The sequence below is a fragment of the Temnothorax nylanderi genome, unplaced genomic scaffold, assembly GCF_030848795.1.
Source record: "Temnothorax nylanderi isolate EJ_2023f unplaced genomic scaffold, tnyl_v1.0 TNYL_tig0052_pilon, whole genome shotgun sequence".
In the NCBI taxonomy this organism is placed as follows: Eukaryota; Metazoa; Arthropoda; class Insecta; order Hymenoptera; family Formicidae; genus Temnothorax; species Temnothorax nylanderi.
Window position 1 is genome coordinate 1,219,031 of NW_027249114.1, and position 21,149 is coordinate 1,240,179.

The 21,149-nt window shown below is 39.0% G+C and overlaps 2 protein-coding genes across 3 annotated transcripts in view; one reads left to right on the forward strand and one right to left on the reverse strand.

Moving 5' to 3' along the window:
• The window catches only part of LOC139772708 (coiled-coil domain-containing protein AGAP005037), a 117,353-nt gene that overhangs the window by 61,493 nt on the left and 34,711 nt on the right, over window positions 1-21,149 (reverse strand). The window lies entirely within an intron of this gene.
• On the forward strand, window positions 1,967-21,127 carry B6 (pentraxin-related protein b6). The gene is made up of 8 exons (XM_071706594.1): window positions 1,967-2,048; window positions 4,918-5,204; window positions 10,174-10,279; window positions 12,516-12,730; window positions 17,810-17,909; window positions 18,109-18,323; window positions 18,665-19,012; window positions 19,693-21,127. Exons 2-8 carry the CDS (start codon window positions 4,947-4,949, stop codon window positions 20,068-20,070), a joined length of 1,620 nt encoding a protein of 539 aa, XP_071562695.1. The 5' UTR covers window positions 1,967-2,048; window positions 4,918-4,946; the 3' UTR covers window positions 20,071-21,127.

Sequence of the window (21,149 nt, forward strand, 5' to 3'; positions counted from 1 at the left end):
GTTTCGTAAACGTAACGTAATGTAACGTAAATTTACCTGCGCGTGAATTTTAATACGTTTAGCTAATTTTAAACGTTAACGATATAAATGATAATAATAATAATAATTTCCGTAATTATTTATGAGACTTTTAAACAGCTTTGAGAAATGAATACGTGAAAAGTAAGATATGATTTGATCGCGGGTTAAAGATGTGAAAGCGTTCTAAGTGAAACGAGAGATATGTAACTTGAGATTCCACCAATTGCTGTTAAATCACAAACGCGCGTCTTATTTAACGTTCTTTCCGGTTGGCAGAATATTTTTTACATCTGTACAGCGGAAAATTCTGAATGCCATGCATATCCTTTTCGTATCTTTTCCTTAGCATTGCTTTGGGTCTATATATACAAATATACAAACATACTTTACGATAATTGCACAATGCAACTTTTGTCAAAATAGCTTGAATAACGAATTCAAAATATCATAAAATAAATAAGAAATATTAAGCAATGATAAACTCGATGTATCCATGTATTATTATCAATCAAATTTCACGTATGCATGTAACGTTAATAAAAAACTAAATATTGGGAACGAACAATTCTGTTAAAATGATTAGTGGTATAACGATTTCGATCGTAGTGTAACTGTGAAATAAAAACTGTAACTAACAGTAAACTATTACGCTGCATCGTAATATTTGTGTTATACTTGCATAAATACTCGTTGCATCAGTGCAACTTCGGCATTTAGCCTGAAGGCTGAATGAGCCAATACCTATCTCTGGGCGTCTGCACGTTTATGAGGCAGAACGAGACATTGGACGTTAATTTAAATAGATAATAACGTAATTAATCGAAATTTAATAAGCATGAAATCACACGTCGTTTGGTAATTGTGGGAAATAAGAAACGCGCCACATAAAGAGAGTATCATGGTCTTAATGTTAGATTTGAAGTTAAGCGGCTGCTCGCTTTTACTCAATAATTGTTGCACTTATCCGCACGCAATCTCAAATATCTCCCACACGGCAGAAGATACAGATATAATCTTCAGAAACGGATAGAAAGATGATTGAAGAGAGTATTTCGATCATGAATATTTTGCATCGCCGAATTATATCGTTAGAAATTACTGTCACAAATTGCAGAATCCTCGGCATTCTTCTCCAAGGACGAGGCGAGCGACAATCATCCGCGTTGATCACAAGGTACCGTTCGCCGTTCTAGATCGAACGCTCGAACGAGTTTACCCGCTGACCTCTTCCCAGGCATTTTTGGATCATGTGCAAGAAGCTTGTCGATCTCCCTCGCCTTCTACTTTCTACTTGTTTATCTAGATCTAACCAATTAATATAACCACGTTGTAAAACATGATAAAATATAGAATTATAAAAACTTTACATAAAAAATTTAGACGATTTAAAAGTAGTTTGTTTTAACAAGGTGTTAAATTAATTCCTCTGGTAGCCGTTAAATCATTAAGTTGTTTTTGTTACATGATGGAGAACATTCTGTGCCTATATCTTTATCAAAACTTTATGGAAATATAATTATAATTACTTTCTTATTTTGCAAATTATATATATGTAATATAACAATTTCGTTTGGTAATTGCGGGAAATAAAAAACGTCGCGTCACTTAAAGAGTATCATGGCCTTAATGTTAGATTTGAAGCTAAAAAGCTGCACGCTTTTCCTCAATAGCATTTCGCAGTACGAAATGCATTTTCCGTGCTTTTGTTGAGGTATCCTGCATGTTACACGTGCGTATGGCCGAATAAACGATCCAGTAAAATCGTAATTGACCGGCGACCTCTCGCGCACGTGAGAGTCGCTTTTACGACGACAATGTACGGCGATACGTATGGGGAAGAGCGAGGCAAAAGGCTCACGAGGCAAAAGGTGTATCAAACACCCAGGTAGGAGAGGTGCATACACCTACTGTCAGCTTACCAGATCCGTGGCAAGCTCAACGAGCGGGCAGTTACCTTTCCGTTCTGAGACCGCGAGGATCTACCTCTTTCCATAGTGCCCGAGTTCGACTGTGATTATTATCTCTGGGTAAGTTTCGTGCCGATCGCCTTACGATAATCGAAATTTCGCACGTCTCAAAAGGAACATCGACGAATTTGGTGTGTTTAAATTTTCGTAGTGGTTTAAACTTCTAAATGCTCGAGAAATGCCGTTTGCCATATCCGTGCGGGTTTGAATGAATTTTTTACGGAAGTGCTACTGTCACAGAAGACGTAGATAATAATAAATAACGCACTGAAAAATTCATTAATTACTTATAAAATTATAAGAAAGTTCTATAAATTTTGGGTGTTGCTTAATTTGCTACGTAATAAGTTTGACATTAATTTCGTTTCAGTAGAAAGAAAGTAATACTCCGAATAAAAATCTGATACTAACGATTTAATAACGACATAATTCTTCATAAATCCTAATGCCTTTCGAAGTTTTAATATAAATCCTTAATTCCCCTTATACGCACTTATTTTTCGTTATTTGTATGTGTAATGTTTCTGTATAAATTACCATTTCTTTCGTTACTTATTACTTATGTTTTATGCAAGAATTTCGTTTTTTTTTATAAAGAAGAGATTTTAATACACTGGACGTCAATTCGATAGGAGATTGGCGTGATTCATGCAAAGTACAGTCATTTTAATGTCGTAAGCTATTCAGGGCATTGCATTTTAATTTTCGCTTTGATAGCTTTCATTGTGAATCGCAATTTGTTTGATCACGATAGTGTCACAAAGTAACTTGGCGATCTACATTCTACGCGAGATACTCTTAAGACAAAGTGAACGGTTGCATTAATGACTGTGAGATGAGAATGACACCACTGACACAAGTAGCAAAAGCAATAACACAAAGGGAGATCGGAGAAAGGAGATTTATGAAAGAAAACTTTTACAATTTAGTTGTGCCATGCATAAAATATAGTAATACATTGATAAGTATCTAAAACGTGTATTAATAAAAATAATGGAACAGCGTCATTTATGTTAGGAGTATCAATAAATAATAGTGATAGTATCAAAATATTTTTAATTAATTTACGATTACCACTAGCAATTGTGTGAAATTTTCAATGAAATCATTAAAAATTATATCAAAACAATTTCGAATAATGACAAGTACAATTATGCTATCAAATAATTACCATTTTATCATGCACGTTATTAATATTCCTATCACACGTGAAATAAACTGATAATAATTATAAAAAATTTATTATAACATCTGCAGTTTGATGGTCACCTTCGTAATAGCACTCGACCATCCTACCTAGTACGATTTCAACTTTCAATTTCATCTAACTTGGAGTTTCTAAAGAATCTAAAGCAATTAATCACAAGCATGCAGTTATTCAAGCGTGACAGGTCTTAATTATTGTTTCGAGTCTGTAAGAATAAATGTTCGTGGCGGAATATGCAAATCCTTTCAATATCGGAAGCCGGTTCCCTCGTCGATTACATTTTGCGCTACCGTGTTTCTTGGTTCCGTTAACACTACCGTTTCACGGATTTACGTCCAGTTGTACGAGTTCCGCTTACAATCAAGGCAAAATGGAAAATTCCTACGGTTGCATTTGGTGTTGCATTAATATTATTGCTTGCACCACAGCAAGACATTAGCATACACGTACTTACGCATTAATTTACTTTTATGTAAAGACTGTTTTCTTATTCGATTTTCCTGTCGTGTTTTAAGATCAAGCAGTTTTAAGATCAAGGTGCACTACGGAGCACACACAATTAGGAAATCATTAAGAGCGCATTATTATTAGGAACACGTCGATGCATCGTCACGGTGCATCGGCGAGAAATAATGGTCTTGATAACGGCGATTTATATCAATCATCAAATCCGTTCCCGCCATTTCTTCGCACAACTCTCCCGTACGCGCGTAATTGACTTACAAGCGTATATTGCGTAAGGGGAACGCGTATGAGAAATGCAGCTTATGTCGCGCAAATCTAAGGACACGAATCCATCAACAGGCGTCCGAGAACTGGTACAGTATAGCAGAAGGCGCCGATTAATTATCCAAGTACATATGCGAGAGGAAAAAGGAGTGCAGAAGGTATTTAGACGCAATACTTGCATCTTATCTGGGTCTAATCTCGTCGCGAGGCTGCTCGGCATACCACGATACCAAAGACGCTCGCACGAGATAAAAATGTTATCGTGTGAAAAAAGGATTATCGTCGATTGCATTCTTAAGCGGTACAACGTTCGTCACGCTCGCCTGAATTAAATTTCGCAACGAAGTGATGCCGTTGCGTGTGCATGCGCCGTTCTATATTCTGCATTATATTACACGCATTGGCGGTGGCGGGTGATCGCGGGTGGGCTTCGTTCCATCGGAACTCGATTCAACGTAACTTTTCTGGAGTTTGTTCCCCACACCCGGGTATATACAACGAGTCGTAGACCTTCCGATTATAATAATTAACCGAGTGGAGAAGCTCGCCGATTGCATAATACGCCGATACCGCACGCCGGTTAGTAGGTATTTGCACTAGTTCGCCTACGATTTATCGCGCAATGATTAATCAATAATATAGATTTTTATCTAAAAAAAAAGCAGAGAGATGGAGCCATTTCTCTTTTCTGTTTTTCCTAACTTGAAAGCGCTATGCGCTTTATTATGCACATCAAGGATATTCGCAGAAAAAGCAATCGAGGTATTTATATAATATGTGAGTCACCTATACGTGACATATGTGAACGTAATGGCATTGCATTATCATTACTTTCAAAGAAACGGAACAGAAAGTGAAAATACATGTCTCATCGGAACGGCGAAGAATTTAACACAGAATTTAATACAGCTCTTTCGAATTCCTTTCGGTCGCGAAATAGTTCTCGAGTTCTAAAGCCGAGAAAAAAAGCCAGTTCGATCTTTTAACTTGCAGGTAGCTCGAGAGGAACGAGCCGCCCGAAGATGACGCCGATCCCGCTTGCGTGCGCTATTCTCGCTGCATCCTTGTGCAGCGAGGTGCAGGCGATTTCGTCGTCCTGGCGACCGATCGTGCCGGGCCACGCCGACGGCGCAGGTATACTGCATCAGGAGGCATCGATTTTCGGAAACGCGCCTACGCAGACGCTCTACGACGTGGACAGTCCTCATCATCTGCTGTCGCACGACCAAGGGACATGTGCCCTCTATAAAATCGCCATGACCCAGCAGCTGTACTTCGAGGTAGGCCATTGAACACACGGGCGACGGATTTTTATATCGCAAACCGGATGCCATAAATATTTCCGAGCTTACGTTTTATAGAAATGATAGAACAAGAAGCGAATCGCGATGCGATCAAAAATTTGAACGGTAAATTTCTATGATCAGCGATCAGAGCTTTAAAATGGACACAAAGTTGAAAAAAAAAGCTTGATTAAACGAGTATTATTAATTGACATTCTATCCGGACATATTCGTTACAGTTTAGATTGGTAATTTGCTAGCCTGAAACAAAGCCAGTGTTTGATGGACATGGAAAAAAAACCTATGAAATGTAGGGCATTTCGAATCGTGTATGCATCACTCACAAATACGTGCAAAGCGAGAATGATCATAGCGGCCAGATGGTCAATATAGCACTATGCATGCAGAATGTTTGTTTTCCAAGCCATAGGATGGTGTTTGTTCTAGTTTCACGTTATTGATATTGTTGTATATCTACAGACATGTGTAATACATCTGGAGATGAATTGCAATCGCCATTGCCTAATATAAATTAGTTCATGCTCCACATAGTGAGTGAATAATGTACCCAATTCGAGAAATTGGATCTGCTGATTACAATATAATTCCGGCATCATCTGATGCATAATTTGTTATAATGCGATTTCGTCATTATAATTTGTTGATAAAATAATTGCTTTAATCTGCGATTATTGATAAAGATGGTCATAAGCCTTTAATTTAATATGTTAAAATCATGCGTAATACGTACATAGTACACTAAAAGTTACATGTTTCATCTTTGGATCCTTTGAATTCGAGATTTTTCTCATTTTGAAAATTTCCTACGAGTGCATGGGTGCGTGTCTATGTTAAATAAATTGTAAGAATTTATGATAATTTTCACGTCGACAAAAGATACTCTTCCATTTCACGCGCTTCTTCTTCTTCTTCTTTCTCTTTTTCGCCTTCTTCTTCTTTCTCTTTTTCTTCTTTCTTCTTGTTCTTTATCTGACATATTGGACGGGCTAACAATACCTAGTCTACACAGCTGTAACAGGTGCGTCTCGTGTGTGACTAACGCGGAATTCCGTCGTTCACGTGCTACGTGAAGCGCACTTCACGCTCGAGAGAGTGTAACTCTTGGCATTGCACCGACCAGGGAGGATTCACGGCGAGCGAAATGACACGCGTTCTGCGGCCAACGAAAGTAAGAGAAAACATTTTCTCGGACGATCCCCTCGGGGCGCTACGCGACGAAATGAGTTCTGAATTATTACCAATCGCCGTGATCCCGAAAACGGCGAAATCCCGTAGCGACCGCCTTTCAATCGGCTCCTTAGCTATACAACGCTCAGATGTCGCGACGTCTTCTGTATGGTTCGTTAAAGACAAAATACACAGGAGCACTTCTACATTTTCGTTTTTCGATGTAGCTCGCGAGACGAGAAAGTGAACGTTCCATCAAAGGTGAATTATACTTGCTCGTCTGATGCGCCAGCGGCAATATTCCTGGGCAAATTTGTATAATAACCAGGAAAGTCAAACCGGAAAAATTTAGGCTCACTGATTGTGAGGAAGCGGATGAGAGATAAATTGCTCAGCGACGTAAAATTATATATGTATGTCGTTTATAAGAAACGTTGCGATCGGTACTAAGATATCCAGATTGCAATTTATATAACACGTTTTATAAAAGCAATTTTGGCGATCGAGTTATCGCGGTGAAATATATGAAGATATTCACGTTGACGGCTTAAATATTTCTCACGGATGACAGGCTATTGATTTAAGGAGAAAGGAAGTTAAACTACTCCGGTTCATTTAGAATGTTAATATCAACGGCCTTCACCAATATTGTTACAAGCGTTTCTGTTCCCAACTAAGTGAACGTTCTTGTGACAGTTTAAATAAAAACATACAATTATTCAAATTAAAATATGCAACTTTATATTTATCCGAATACTGATTAAGATATCTAAAAACAATGAATACCACACAAATTCCTTTTAAAGGCACTAGAGTTATTAACTTTATCTTCATATATTAATATTTGAAAACGTTTGTATGTGTGCAAATCTTTTATAACACGATTTAAAGTTATTATTATAAATAAAATCTCAAATGGGCATTAACGCAATATTACTATATTAGTATAATATAATGCGTCATAAAAATGTTCAAAACCATGCTTTGAAAAAGTGAGAAAAATGCCAAAGATATGAAACGAGATCAGAACTTCCATATAATTCCGGATAATCTTGCGGATGATAATAATCTCCTCACACAAGATTATTATTCTAGATCCAAATAAGAATAATAATCTGTAGATGTGACCGACGTGATAAAAACCGGCGGTGGAAAGTGCGAGCTGAGTGTATTTATATTGTATTCGTTAGACCACTTCGAGTCAAGGTGATATCCGACGTCGGAGAGCGTCCGTCCCAGACTCGACGACAGGCGGGCGTAATTGCGGTTGCAGTCTCGCAGGTGCAAGGGGAAAGGAGACCGTCGCGAAATCGCGGATCGTAAATGGATGTCCAAAGACAAACGGAACAAAGACCTGCAGTCTACCTGCCTACCTGACTTTCTACGATCGTTAATACGCGATCATTTTCCTCGAGACAGGATGCCTATCGCCGGATCGCACATTAGCTTCGTTCCCCGTCACAATTAACGGCCAGGCTGACGCCTCTCGCTGACGGTCGATAATGCCAGGCGAGATATTAAACGCGGCTGCGAATTCGTGGAAACGCGATTTGCGAATTTATCACACCGGGAAATTCGAGAACGACATTAGGCGAAACGTCGATACGTTTCGCTAAAAACGGCAGCAATGGAACTAAATATGGAGGCGAAACAAATCGATCTTATAACAACGGAAGCGATTTCGTAGGAAGTGCCGTGAGATAATAAATGTGATTATTTAAGGTTGTTTTTGGTATTCTTATTTGAGCAAGCTTCTGTGTGCTTAACGAGGAACGTTTGTCCGAATGACTCAATGTACTTAAACGTCGCCGCTAGTTAATTGCAACGTACGTATGTCTGTAGCGTAGCGACGGTGCTCGATCATAATGCCACATGATATTTTCTCTCGGATATTAATAACTTCAGTTGTCGAAGGAGAAACGCGCGCAAGACCGAACGCTTGACGCTATAATTCGACGTGTCGATAAGTCACGGGAATTGCAGATGCAAATCACCCTAACGCAAACAGTAGGGAAATTGAGCGAGCAGTATCGCCGAGTACACGATTGAATATTTCATCCCGCCCATCAAATTTACGGTCGCCTCTTAGAGGCCGGCTGAAACATTGTCTGTCAGGTGCCGGCGAATGTAATGCGCGGTGACGCGTGTATTTCTATATAGCGCCTGCTATAACGTGCGGGGAAGTTTATGCGAGCTGACAACCGTAAAAGGAACTGGACGTGCGCCGCGCCGGTGCAATCTCGATCGCGGTCGTCACCGTCGTGATTTTGCGGCCGCTTTTGGCTAAATCCGTTCTCCATATGGGGGAGGAGGGCAGGGGGAGTAGGGAGGCTTCCAGTTCTTCTCGTCAGAGAGAAACTACGGGCGCAAGAAGCGGCTCTACGCCTCTCTCTCTCTCTCTCGCACCGACAACGCGTAATCGATTAACCGCGTGAATTCATGCAATCGCTGACGAAAAAGCGCGCATTCCTGTGGGTGTGTGCCCATTTCGCCTTGAAAAGGATGTGAGTAATAATAACGGCACTTGGGAAAAGATCAGATTAAAAGTATGGGGCAAGAAAAATGCGCGCAGTTTGGCTCTTTGGAAACGAAACGCGGATATCCCGCATAAATCGCGATAATTTCGTCGCGAAACTTTTAGAAGAACGTGATCACATTTCAGCTTGCATGTTGTGTCGCTACTGGGAAAAGAACGAGTAAAAATTATAATTTTTCAAAAACGAAAAAAAAGATAATGATAAGATAAGAATGCAAATAAACGCGCAAACACAAAAGCTCGAAATATAATATCTTTTTAAACAACTTGCAATTTTGCGTAGCTGTATATTTTCAATTTCTGTCTTATTTAATATATACACAATGCTGCAACTTTTATTACATTCTTAAAAAAAGTAAAACGGTGTATTTTTTATTAGTAGCGTCTTCGTCAATCGTCATTCGTGTTTGCTACGATCGTATCGTGGGAATAGGTATTGACTAAAACGCGGTATTTGCTTGTCAATTATTGTACAGCTGTGATTCCGCGCGAAGCAATTTCCCTGCCTAAGGCACGAAGTGTATGCGCCGTTCATCAATATATTCGATGTATATCCCAGAGCGGAGCGCTGTTCATACATAAATTTCAATCGATCGATATGTACCACGTCAACAACCAATGTAATCGACCAATTTAGACGCGCGCGCGATGACCATTGTAGTCTCGTGTGCATCAGGGTGCATCAAATTAACGGAAAATATATGTAATCGCATTTATATCGTAATGAAAAGCACCTTTTCCGTTCTCACGCGATAGTTTATATTTTTCCAACGCGCGAACACAGTGCTTCTATTTTGCAACAATTCGGCACGCCCGGTACTTCGTGAAGACGCAACTCAAACTCTCATCAAACTCTAATTATCCACGTCGAATCGAATAACAGTCGCTCTCGTACGCCACGATTGTTCGATTACATCCGCCCGATTGCACCCGCAACGGGAACGTGCTCGTTCGCGCGTTTATCTAACGTTCATTTAAACGAGAGCCGCGGGGATCGATGACGGGCGATTAATAATGTAAGGCCGGTATATATAATGCGAGTGATGCACCACGCGGTAGAGTACACATTCCAGCGATTAAATCGCACGGGGCGCATTAATCTTCGCCGCGCGCGCCGAGTGCATTGACAATTTCGATCGCGATAGGCACACGAGATCAACGTCAACCGAGCGTTGCTCGTCGTCGATGCGATCTAACGAAGTATACAATATACACATATATCTTTCTCTTTTTGTCTTGCAGTACATCCATTACAAGGTAGACCTGCCGGACATGAAGGAGTTCACTCTCTGCATGTGGACGAAATTCCACAATCACTCTAACGACCATCCACTGTTTTCTTACGCAGGTAAGTGCGCGAAATACGCGCGCGTTTCTTTCTCCTTTCACCTCTTATCACCACGATATGTACCGAACGTGAAAGCGAAAGTTCGCTGCGTGTGTCGCCAAAAGTATCGCGTTATCGCGATGTTACAAACCTCATGAATTAATTGCGATAACGATATTAATTTTTCGTGTCAGTAATATGCAAGATTGTCATTTAAAGACAATGTTTCTTTATAAAAAAATTAGAAGTAGGTCGCTGTGCTCATTGCAAAATTTGAATATTATACATTGGTAATATAATTTAATTAAACTTGGAGCTCTTTTAGTCTTTACTCGTTAAAGTAAAGTTTATCTAAATTGCTCGCTAGAAGTCATTGCAAAACTATGTTTTAATATATAAACTTGTCATTATATATAATCAAATGCGAAAGAAAATTCTTTGCACATTTTAAACTAAGAAAGAAAGAGTAACAAATTTACAATTATCTGTTGCGTTTATCGCGTGAAGGAAAGATAACCGAATTTTTTTTTTACATTGGAAACTTGTTACCGCCGTAACTTGTCAGCAAAAATTTGCGCTCCTTAAATTGCGGCGCGAGTTGTGTGTTTTATTAACGAATTTTACAACGTGCACTCTAATTTGCCGTCGACCTAGTTCCTCATAATTGATATATTGTTTAACTAACACAGCAGAAACTGCGGATAAGCAAACAATAAACTTGTAAATGAACGGACCGGTGCATTGAATTGTGAACACTTACAAAAATGAACATACAATGTTCATATTTATACGTGAAGAACAAACGAAAATTGTTTTCAACGGTTCTGCCAACAATATTGTCCAAAATTAGTATAAATAATACTTTTCACTAGCTGATGTTTTTCTTTTCTCTTTAAAATTATATTTCAAAGTATTTTATAACAAAATTTGAAAAAGCGCAGAGTTTAACGTGCAACATCGATAATAATTATTTAAAATTTAATAAACTCGTTCATACACTTATAGAGATCCATTATAAACATAATAATGTTCTTTAATACGATACTGCGATTGTTTTCACACGTAATAAATGAGAAATAAAATTTTATTAAAATGTGCTCCTGGTAAATTTGAACCATGCGATTTATGTGCTGTAAATAATATCATTGTAAATATCGAGAGAAATTTAATTGAAAATATAATAAATTTTCCAAGCATTACACGCGATATAACGGTCGTGCTCAGTTGCATAATCGATTCCCACGCACTGCTCTCTCTTTCCGCGGATTAGTGATTAGCTTAAGTCACAATCATACCGTCCCTCCCATCGTTGGGATAGGAATCGATTTACGCCCGCATGCATTATTATTCGTGCGCAAACAATGACGTTGTCCCGGCTACGTTTTCAATGTGCAGTTTAGAAAGGTTCCATACGGTTTGTGGTTTTTTTGTGCCGGTAGAAAGTTGCACACATACACACACGGTGTTCTTTCTTCTTTTTTTTTCCTAGGCGCAGGCGTGCGTGACAATAGGCGGATATGCGCGGTGTCATAAATACACCAACAATAAGTCCCTGCCTTCGCATGTGTCTAAAAACGCTTCTCGGCTTCCAGAATCAATAGGTATACTGGAAATGTACCATATTATAGTGAGAAATAGGAGAGTACCTTTTTTAATATTTAATCCACAGATAATTTCTTATATAAAGAGAACAGCGATAAAAATTAAGTTTATATCAACATCAGAGAAATCTTGTACAATAAACGATTTAATTAATTCTAATTATTAATTCTAATAAACCTCTTAAAACTGTGCATCTAATTAAAATTATTCATGGCAGAATAAACTTTAAATCTATATATTGAACATTATTTCATTATTTATATAAGATATAAATAATAAGATATAAATGTTACATGTTAGAAATCATTGGTGTTAACAGTTATTAAAAATTTGAAAACAGTAAAAGTTAACATGCTAAATGTTAATTTTAAATTAAATACCATTTTAACGTAATGTGCAAAATACAAATACGAGGTACTTTATATTTCTTCACCCGCCTGGTTCTGCAACGAAAGCGTCCGAAAACACGGGACGTGCCCCATGTGCTTGAAACCGTTAGAATCTCGTATGTGTCCGCGTGTGCAACTGTTAGCATTCTCGACAGTTACTGTTCCTAATGGGGAATGTTACATCCACTCTACTTGCTCCGCGGAAAAACCGTCCCTCTTTCCCGTTCCGTCACGGACAGACTAATTTACACCCTCGACCCTTTCAGTCGGCGACCAAGCGCGGGAGATACTGTCGTGGGTCGCGAACACACCAAGGAGTTCGTATTACATGCTCAACGTCAACGGTCACAACTTATACAGATTGAATTATCCGCTGAGACTTAACAAGTGGTACCACTCCTGCCAGAGCTGGAACGGTCGCACCGGCGAATGGCAGATCTGGGTCAACGACGAGCGTGTAGGTCGCGGGTTCAACAACAGGGTAAGCACGCACGATTTTATGCTGTTTTTGGCCCTATCGCTCCGTTCCCTAGGTATATAGATAAATAGATAGATAGGTAGATATAGTGGAAGGTATCCTGGAAAATCTTGGACAAACATAATCAGGTTTCCTACAATCCAGCATTGGTAAACAATAGTTCGTATCGAATAAAGAACTTTTCCTCAAATTTAAAAAAATTGTCAATTCCGCTTCGCTTTACCGTACTATCTCTAAAGTTTCCTGATTCACCTATGTTTATACGTGGCTCAGAACTTCGAGAGTTTCGTCGAAAATACGTAATTCCGGCCTCTCTCTCTCTCTCTCTCTCTCTCTCTCTCTCGCCGAGAGAAAGCCATTTGCTTCTCATTTGCTGAAAACGTGTCCTCTCAACTTGTAACAACACGGACCCAAGTGTACTAACGCGAATTCGACAGAACCGTCGAATGAGGTTGTTACGTTATTCGAAGAACTTGTTACAAGCCCGCCTGGCATTACGAGCGATTTTGGGAACTTGAACGGAGTTACAATTGCCGATAATGCATAAGAAACGTATCGATCTCTTGAGACTGCACTTTTCGTGTCGTGGTAAATTTAGGTCAAACGGCAAGCCCGACAATGACGGTGCAATCGTGGGCGCATTGTCCTTGGTATTCTAATAAGAAAGATTGCACCGCGCGCGCGGCTGTCTCTCGCGCTAGAATCAACTTTTGCAATCATATTGCTAATCATCTACTCGTGTTTTGTCGTCCTTCCGCGACTGAAATAACCGCCGTTCTGCTCATGCAATTCTTAATCGTCATTCGACTTTAATTAGAGCGCACACTTTTTCAGTTTTTTTCAATTTTACTCTCGTGACTTATAATTTTGTCGCGTGTAAGATATAAGAAATGCATATTGAGTGTATCACAAATAATTTCTCTAATAAAACTCAGAGGACCGTACCGTTTGAAAAATTTCTCGGAAACGCAATGACGATTAGGCACTTAATAATATAATTATGGAGGGTGAAAGATTGTTTGATTGTAAATTTAGCAACTGTTACACAATCTTCAAAAATAACACTCATTTTTTAATAGATATATGCAATAATTTAATATATAAGATAATAAACAATGCTAATAAGATGATAAAAGTATTTTTCCAATAGATCGCTATCGCATTAATATTATTCGTCACTTTACTAAATTTTTTATTAAAAAAACAGCATATGCGATAAAAATGGACTTCATTATTAATTTTGACGATAAAGTATAAACGTACACGTGTGACATGCTTGTAATCACACGCTGCTAATTATAGCGCATGGTGAACTCGTGGCGTGAATGTCAACGGCGATGAAATTGCGTGCACGAAACGAATGCAAAATTAATTAACCATTGAAAACTCCTTTCGTTAATACACGCTGAGCGGTGACTATTCCTGGGCAAAGAACGCGCGTCTGACCGTACGCGTGGTTTTACTACTGCGACATGAAAAAATTTATGCACTATTAATTTTACAATGGCGTTATTACGTAAAGATCTCCAGTTTTATATAATTTCTTCGGTTTCCTTGCGATAAATGAAAGCAAATATGATTAGCTCAATCTTAAAACGAGTTTTAATCCCGTGGGTATATCTACTAAAATTTATTTCAAAATAAAGAATTTCATTTAATTGCATTGCAGTCTGTATAATTATATCGTTTCCGCTGAAATATTGATTGTTATCCAATCAGTCCATGCTGAAATTTTACATCAAGATTTTGAAACAAACTTAATTTTTCAGAAAAGATAAGGAACGAATTTTATATTTTATGATACGTAACGTTTCGTAAAAGTGTATAAATTTTACGAAAAATTTTGAAGAGTTTGAGCAAGAAAGTTTCATAAAATATTTCATGTAGCATATCTTAAACACGATGTTTAATTCTGGGCTATTATTCGATTTACATATTACAAAATTTATAGAATGAACATATACACAAAAGTCAAACAGAAAGATTCTTACGAAATCAAAAATATAACTATAAGTAGTAAAAAGCAATCTATTAAAATATATGTGTTGAATGTGATATTACATTCCGCGTGTAAAACAATAAGTCAAGAATTCTGATACAAAACTAAATTCCGCAGATAACTAAATTCTTTTGAAATGAAGATGCACTACAGTTATCATAATTTCACAGTTTCAACATTCCACGAATATCCCTCGAATTGAATTTGCAATTCTTTAATTCATTGCATTCTCTAATTCATATTTATAAACGTCGCATGCATTTCGAAAATCATTCAGAGACACTCAGAATAAAATTTTGTATCTTGTAAACGTCTTATATACTCCAATCTTCATAATTCATGAGAATACCATAAGAAAAATTAAATAAAAGTTATTATAATTTATATTTTATAACATAAATGCCAAAAAATGATATTATTAACACGTGATATTTTTGATTTCGTGAAACTTTTTCTGACTTTTGCGTACATTCTTTTATAAACTCTTGTAATAAATCGGATAATTGTCCAGTATTAAATATTCATTATATATGTATTAATTTTATTTGTCTAGAGCATCCATTTTAAAATATTTATATAATACATGATACCTTACATAATTTTCATAAAAATTAATTACCTCGAATTAAAGATAATCTGTTACTCTCTCTGATATTTTTACAATTAAATAAAGTAATAAGTATAAAATTTTACTCAATCCATAGTTGTTCGCTGCCGTTTGATGCCCCCCAGGCCTTCTCTTCTTTCTCTTAGGTCCCTTTGTTGTCACTCACATTCATTCGCGAAAGCGGTTAATTGCGATTACGCGCGCACTTAATTACCGGAATACGATAATTGCGCGACACTTTAAACGGCATTCCCCTTTACATACGCGCATTTTACTGCATTGCAATGGGCGTAAGAGTAACATGCAAATAACAAAGATACGACACGCCGTTCTTTCTTTTATTGCAGCTTCGTAAGGCTGGGGCTACACTATGCGCGTTTTCGCGAATCGGATTCGCGAATCGTGCATTTGTATACCATGTGTGCTTAGCACGAATGGCATACAAATGCACGATTCGCGAATGCGATTCGCGAAAACGCGCATAGTGTAGCCCCAGCATAAGACTAGCTATTCTCGCGTGTTCAATGAGTTCGCGGAATACGAAATGTTATTAATAAAAGCTCGATATATATCACGATCTTCCGCTATTATCGAACTATTCAATCCAACGATCAATTTATTACATCGCGCTCTCCATATACGTAATTACAAGGAAACTTCGTTCGAATCTTTAATTCCTGCTTCAAAAGAAAAGATCGCGTGAGATAACACTCCGATAAGTAGCCATCGCTTCGACGCGCTGTTCGCGAGACGTTAATCGTGACAGTTAATTGGCTGCGCGGGTGAACGATCGCGTTTCGAAGAGTAACGCGGAGCGGCTCGCGAAGACTTCCCCTGTCGATTCGAGTGTCATCGTACGAATGGTAGGCGTGCAGTGACCTTATAACTTAGCGCGTCGTTTGCCGCGCCGCAAACACCAAGGCCAACGGAACTGTTATCAGTTTGAAACATTCAATACTTTTCAAATAAATTTCACGGTGTGAACGAAAAGAAAGTGACCGCGTGAACCTGATACGTTGTATGTACGCCGAAAATACCAGCCAATTTATTTGCATCACAAAACTATTTAACATATTACAAGAGAGATGAATATAATATATCCTGCACATATTCGCATTTTCTTGCACCTTAAAATAATTATTAATAATTAATGGCGGCTTTACCGCAAATCTTTGAATTACTCGTATCGCGGCGTATTAATCCGTTCTGCAAAAATATATAGTGAGCCGAATTATTTTTAAATCAATGAAAAAGGGATACATTCAAATTTAAGCAGCATTAAAAAAACGTCACTTGTAAATATTACGAAATAATAAAAACTTTATCATTCTAAATTAAATCTCGATATAATGTAACAAATGTCAAATTAATTCTCAAAATCTATTTATTAAATATCGCATCATATTTTAAAGCTGATTTTAAGTCGAATTCTTCAGTAAAAATGCCACTTTAAATGCAAGCTTAAGAAAAGAGGTACTTAATGTTCTATTCAACGGTAAGAGAAGATATCAGCCCTTCGCACGGTAGTATCACGTAGTTGCATAAGGATTCTGTGTTGTCTCAATTATCGTTTATGTTAAATGCACCAAGAATTTCTCGAGCAAACGTGCTTCTGGTATATATTATTTCTCGTATACGAGTCACGTTCGCGGGTGTGTCGCCGCAATTTTGTCGACTTAATGTCTGTTTTCGGATATAACACTTTGCATAGTCGCCCCATTTTTGTTTGTATAATATATATGCATAGGAATTTACGTGTGTCTTATGAATGCGTCATATCGTGCAATTGTATCTTCTAACACGCCATTGCAGTGATAAAGAGAAGTATAGTCATTCACCGCAAAGGGCGGACGGTAACGCGTTTTATTAACCTATCATTATGTTAATAAAATTATTGCAATTATCACGCGTAATTGCAGTCGTCTCGATTCAAAATACGAGATTCGCAATTAAGCCTAGTATAAGACGCATTCGACGTTTTCATTCTAAAAAACATGAAAGTTGTCAAGACGGCGGCTTCCCGCATTTAGATTGCGTCGGACAGAAACGAAACGAGAAAGAATGGCGACGAAATAGAATAAACGGGAAATGGAAAGGTATAGAATATTCCATATCGCGATATTCTCATCCGAGGATACCAAGGTTACTTTCAAATAAAAAAGGACAGAAACCAATTTAAATTTCCATATAACGCCGCTCGACTGCGGACATGCAATCTATCCACTGCGTTATATCGCGCACAGGAGACACACAATCCGGGGCTTTCATTCTATTTGCGCCCGGTAGCTTATAGCGTTGGTTTTTCCGGGTTTTCTTCGAACGACCAATTAAGCCGGTATTAGGCCAAACTGCATTTTCAAACTAATTTCACGTGTCGCTTAGTCCGGCGAATAAAAAAGCGGTTATATGCAGATATATTTTTTATATTCCGTTAATAAAATATGCAAGAGAATTTACATTGTCGTGCTTACTTCAGCTAGTCGGGCACGTTATCAAAGGCGGCGGAATCGCCATTTCGGGGCAGGAACAACGACAACTGGGCGGCGGTTTCTTGGAGGGCGAAGAAGCGCCACCAGGTAAGAATATATTTTTACATTATATATAATTTATTAATATATTAATAACTTTTAAATGAAAGAACTACGATTGTCGAGTTTCGATTATTGATAATAAAAATTGCCATCTCAATGATATCATACATTAATTGAATCATACAAACGGCATCGTGATTTATCATCGTGACACGTGTCTGCTAATGTTTATACTGTCTTTCAGGTTCCGGTGGCTATTTAGGAGAACTGACGATGGTGCAGCTCTACAACGTTGCCCTGACCGCGGGCAAGGCGCACAAAGATCACAAGCACCATCACGTTCATCGTCACGAACACGACACGAGTAATGACACGCCGAGGGCCACCACGCGAGCGCCTGTAACCGGACCTCCCTTGCCACCGCATCCCTTCCTCACTGGAGGCCAGATCAATACACAAGTACAATCACGTTTTCTCACTTCGTTACACTCGAGAGCACCCGCATGTGTGCTTCCGTGTCATCAAGCTAATTACCTTCCGTTCCCTGATTAGCATCACCGAGAAACAAGACGCGGAGGGTAATCTAAAAGGCATCTAAGAGGCGTCCGAAAAATTAGAATCAAATGTTCAATCCTGTTGAACGTTTTCACGATTATTTTTCATACGTCTTGGCGTGATGATGCCTCTTAGACACGTGTACGTCCTGCTTGAGATCTCCGCGTTCGATGTATACTGTTCCCCCTACGCTTCACCACGATCAATTGAGTATGAATGTTTCATGCGTGCGAATGATGTTCCAGGTGAAGATCAATCCGGGGGCGTCGATCCAGATCGTACAAAACGGCCTGACCATTCGTCATCCGGCATTACCGCCGGTCCCGGAATCGCCCCCACAGCCGCTCCCGCCCTTGAATCTCGATGTTTTCACGTCGCCCTTCCCCCCGCTACATCGATTGCCCGCTGCTCCTAGGCCGTCGTCGATTTTCTCGAACGGACCCTATCATAATCTCTTCAAAAGGGAGAGAAGCGAGTCGAAGAAGCGAGACATCAAGAACGAGACGGTAATGTCGAGTCTGACCGAGTCCGAAAAATCCGTCGTGAAGAGAGACGCCGAGAAAACTTCGAAAGAAACTGGTGGCGACGGCAAGGTGAGCGCGATTAAGTCTTTCGCGTGCCTGTTTTCATCTAGGGGTAAACGGAACATCCTTCAAAATCTCTATTTTTTTTTATCTATCTCACGTTTCATGTTAACATATTTAATTTTCTCGTCATTATTTCAACTCGCTGAATATTCTTTTTCGTTTTAACTCGATGATATTAGTTCTTTAAACACACATCTGTACTCGTTCTTGAAGTAATCCGCGGAAAATCTTTTTCAGCGAACGTTACAATTGTAAGCTCTGACCTAGCAGTTTCCGACCTACTTAACGTAAGAAATTAAAAGACGAAGAATCAGAGTGGAAAGAATCTCAGTGAATGCGTTTGACTTGCCTGCACGTGGATCCTGAGATTTTTCATTGTATCGCCTCGAGAAGAGTCTGTTTTACGCTGAGTAACTTTCGCACTTTCCAGTAAACTTCAGTTCGAAACATTCGTAACTTGTTAATTTCATATTACTTTAGCTTCACATAATCAACTAATTCTTTTGAATTAAACATCTAAATTTCTTCCAAGAAATCTTCGCTAGAAATTACTTCAAAAAACAAGCCTGGCTCTTTTTCTTTTACGAAACGGACGGAGGAAAGAATGTATATATTGTACATACTGTAAATTTCTATATTTGCTCAACTGATAGCGTGCAACACTTCACATGTCTCGCATTTCTTAGGTGACTTTCGTGGCAAAAACGGAGGACGTAAATGACAAGAAGCTGGGAAAACGCGAGGCTGAAAAGAAGAAGAAGAGAGGACTGCTGCAATTAGGAGACGGATCGATCCTTGATGACGGATACTCCAGTCCTCAAGGTTTGGACGACGACTATTTCACGGGATTAACGGGTTTCGGGCTCACGAAGGGGGCAAACGAAGAGGAGGAGGACGAACGGGAGCCCGCCGAGGCTGAGGTCAGACAAGTGATGGACATCTGCGACGGATGCGCCGAGGAACCGTTCGGGAAGGCGTTGATCCTAGACTGGAGATCGGTGCCCAAGAAGCTCTATTCCGGCGCGTTGTACTTGCCGGCTATACCGGTGTGTAAAGCGTTTTAACCACCGACGAGATAACGCGGCGAATCGCGCGCGAAGCGACATTCCGGGACGTCGCGTGAATTTTCGCGGAATTTTATCGAGCGTCCGCCCGGATAGATCCGGATCGTGCCGAATAACGACGCGAACCCTCGATACCCGGTCGACGAAAGATCGACGATCTCTCGAGAGCGAAACGTTCCCAGGTATCCCACGCCATGTTTTAGATCGCTGAGTATCTTTAGTTGCTACGGGCGAAGATGTTTGTCATTCGCGCTGTGCTGAGTCCGGCGCCCTTCCGATTTCTTTTCTCTGCGTTGCTCATTGATTCTTTTTTTCTCGATGATGCAGCCGAATACTTTTTTGTTTGTCGTATCTTCGTAAACATTACGAACATGCGGAGATGCGAACAATATTGCCATTGGAAAAACTTGCGCTTGACAAAACATCTTGCCGATCATATTTATTTGCAATTTCTATCCGATTAACTGTACGACGATTAAGTCTGAAGCTTCCACGAGTATGGCGAGTACGGGGTCAATTGTAATGAATGTAAGAAATAATCGTAACCCTCGTTAGATAGCAAGAAATATCAATGATCTATAAAAGTCTGGTAAAACCTTTTTTTTAATATTAGAATTCTAGTATGTTTATTTGCGCAGAACGGCTAAAATCTTTGTCGATATTGTTATAAACGGCCGGAAATGTCTATAATAACGATATGCGATAAACGTCGCGGTAATCCCTGTATACGAGGATAGAGTTTAATTAGTTAAGAAAATTTTCATTAACGGAATAAAGAATGTTGGCGTAATAGGACAGTATTATGTTGTAAATTCGAGAAACTGATCACGAATAACAACGATCGCTTTCAACAGAATACTCATCGTGGTTTTAAGGTGCGTGCTGATCGATTGACCTCGGCGAGACGAAGGGAAACTTAATTATGTAATAACGACGGAAACCGCCTTGATCGATCAGCAACGTACGCCTCGGTCGCTTAAGCTCAAGACTTAGCTCTAGTGGTGTATATTTTGTGTACATGTGAAGTATGCCGAATAAACTTTTATAAACCATTGCATTATATTCTATTTGATTCATCT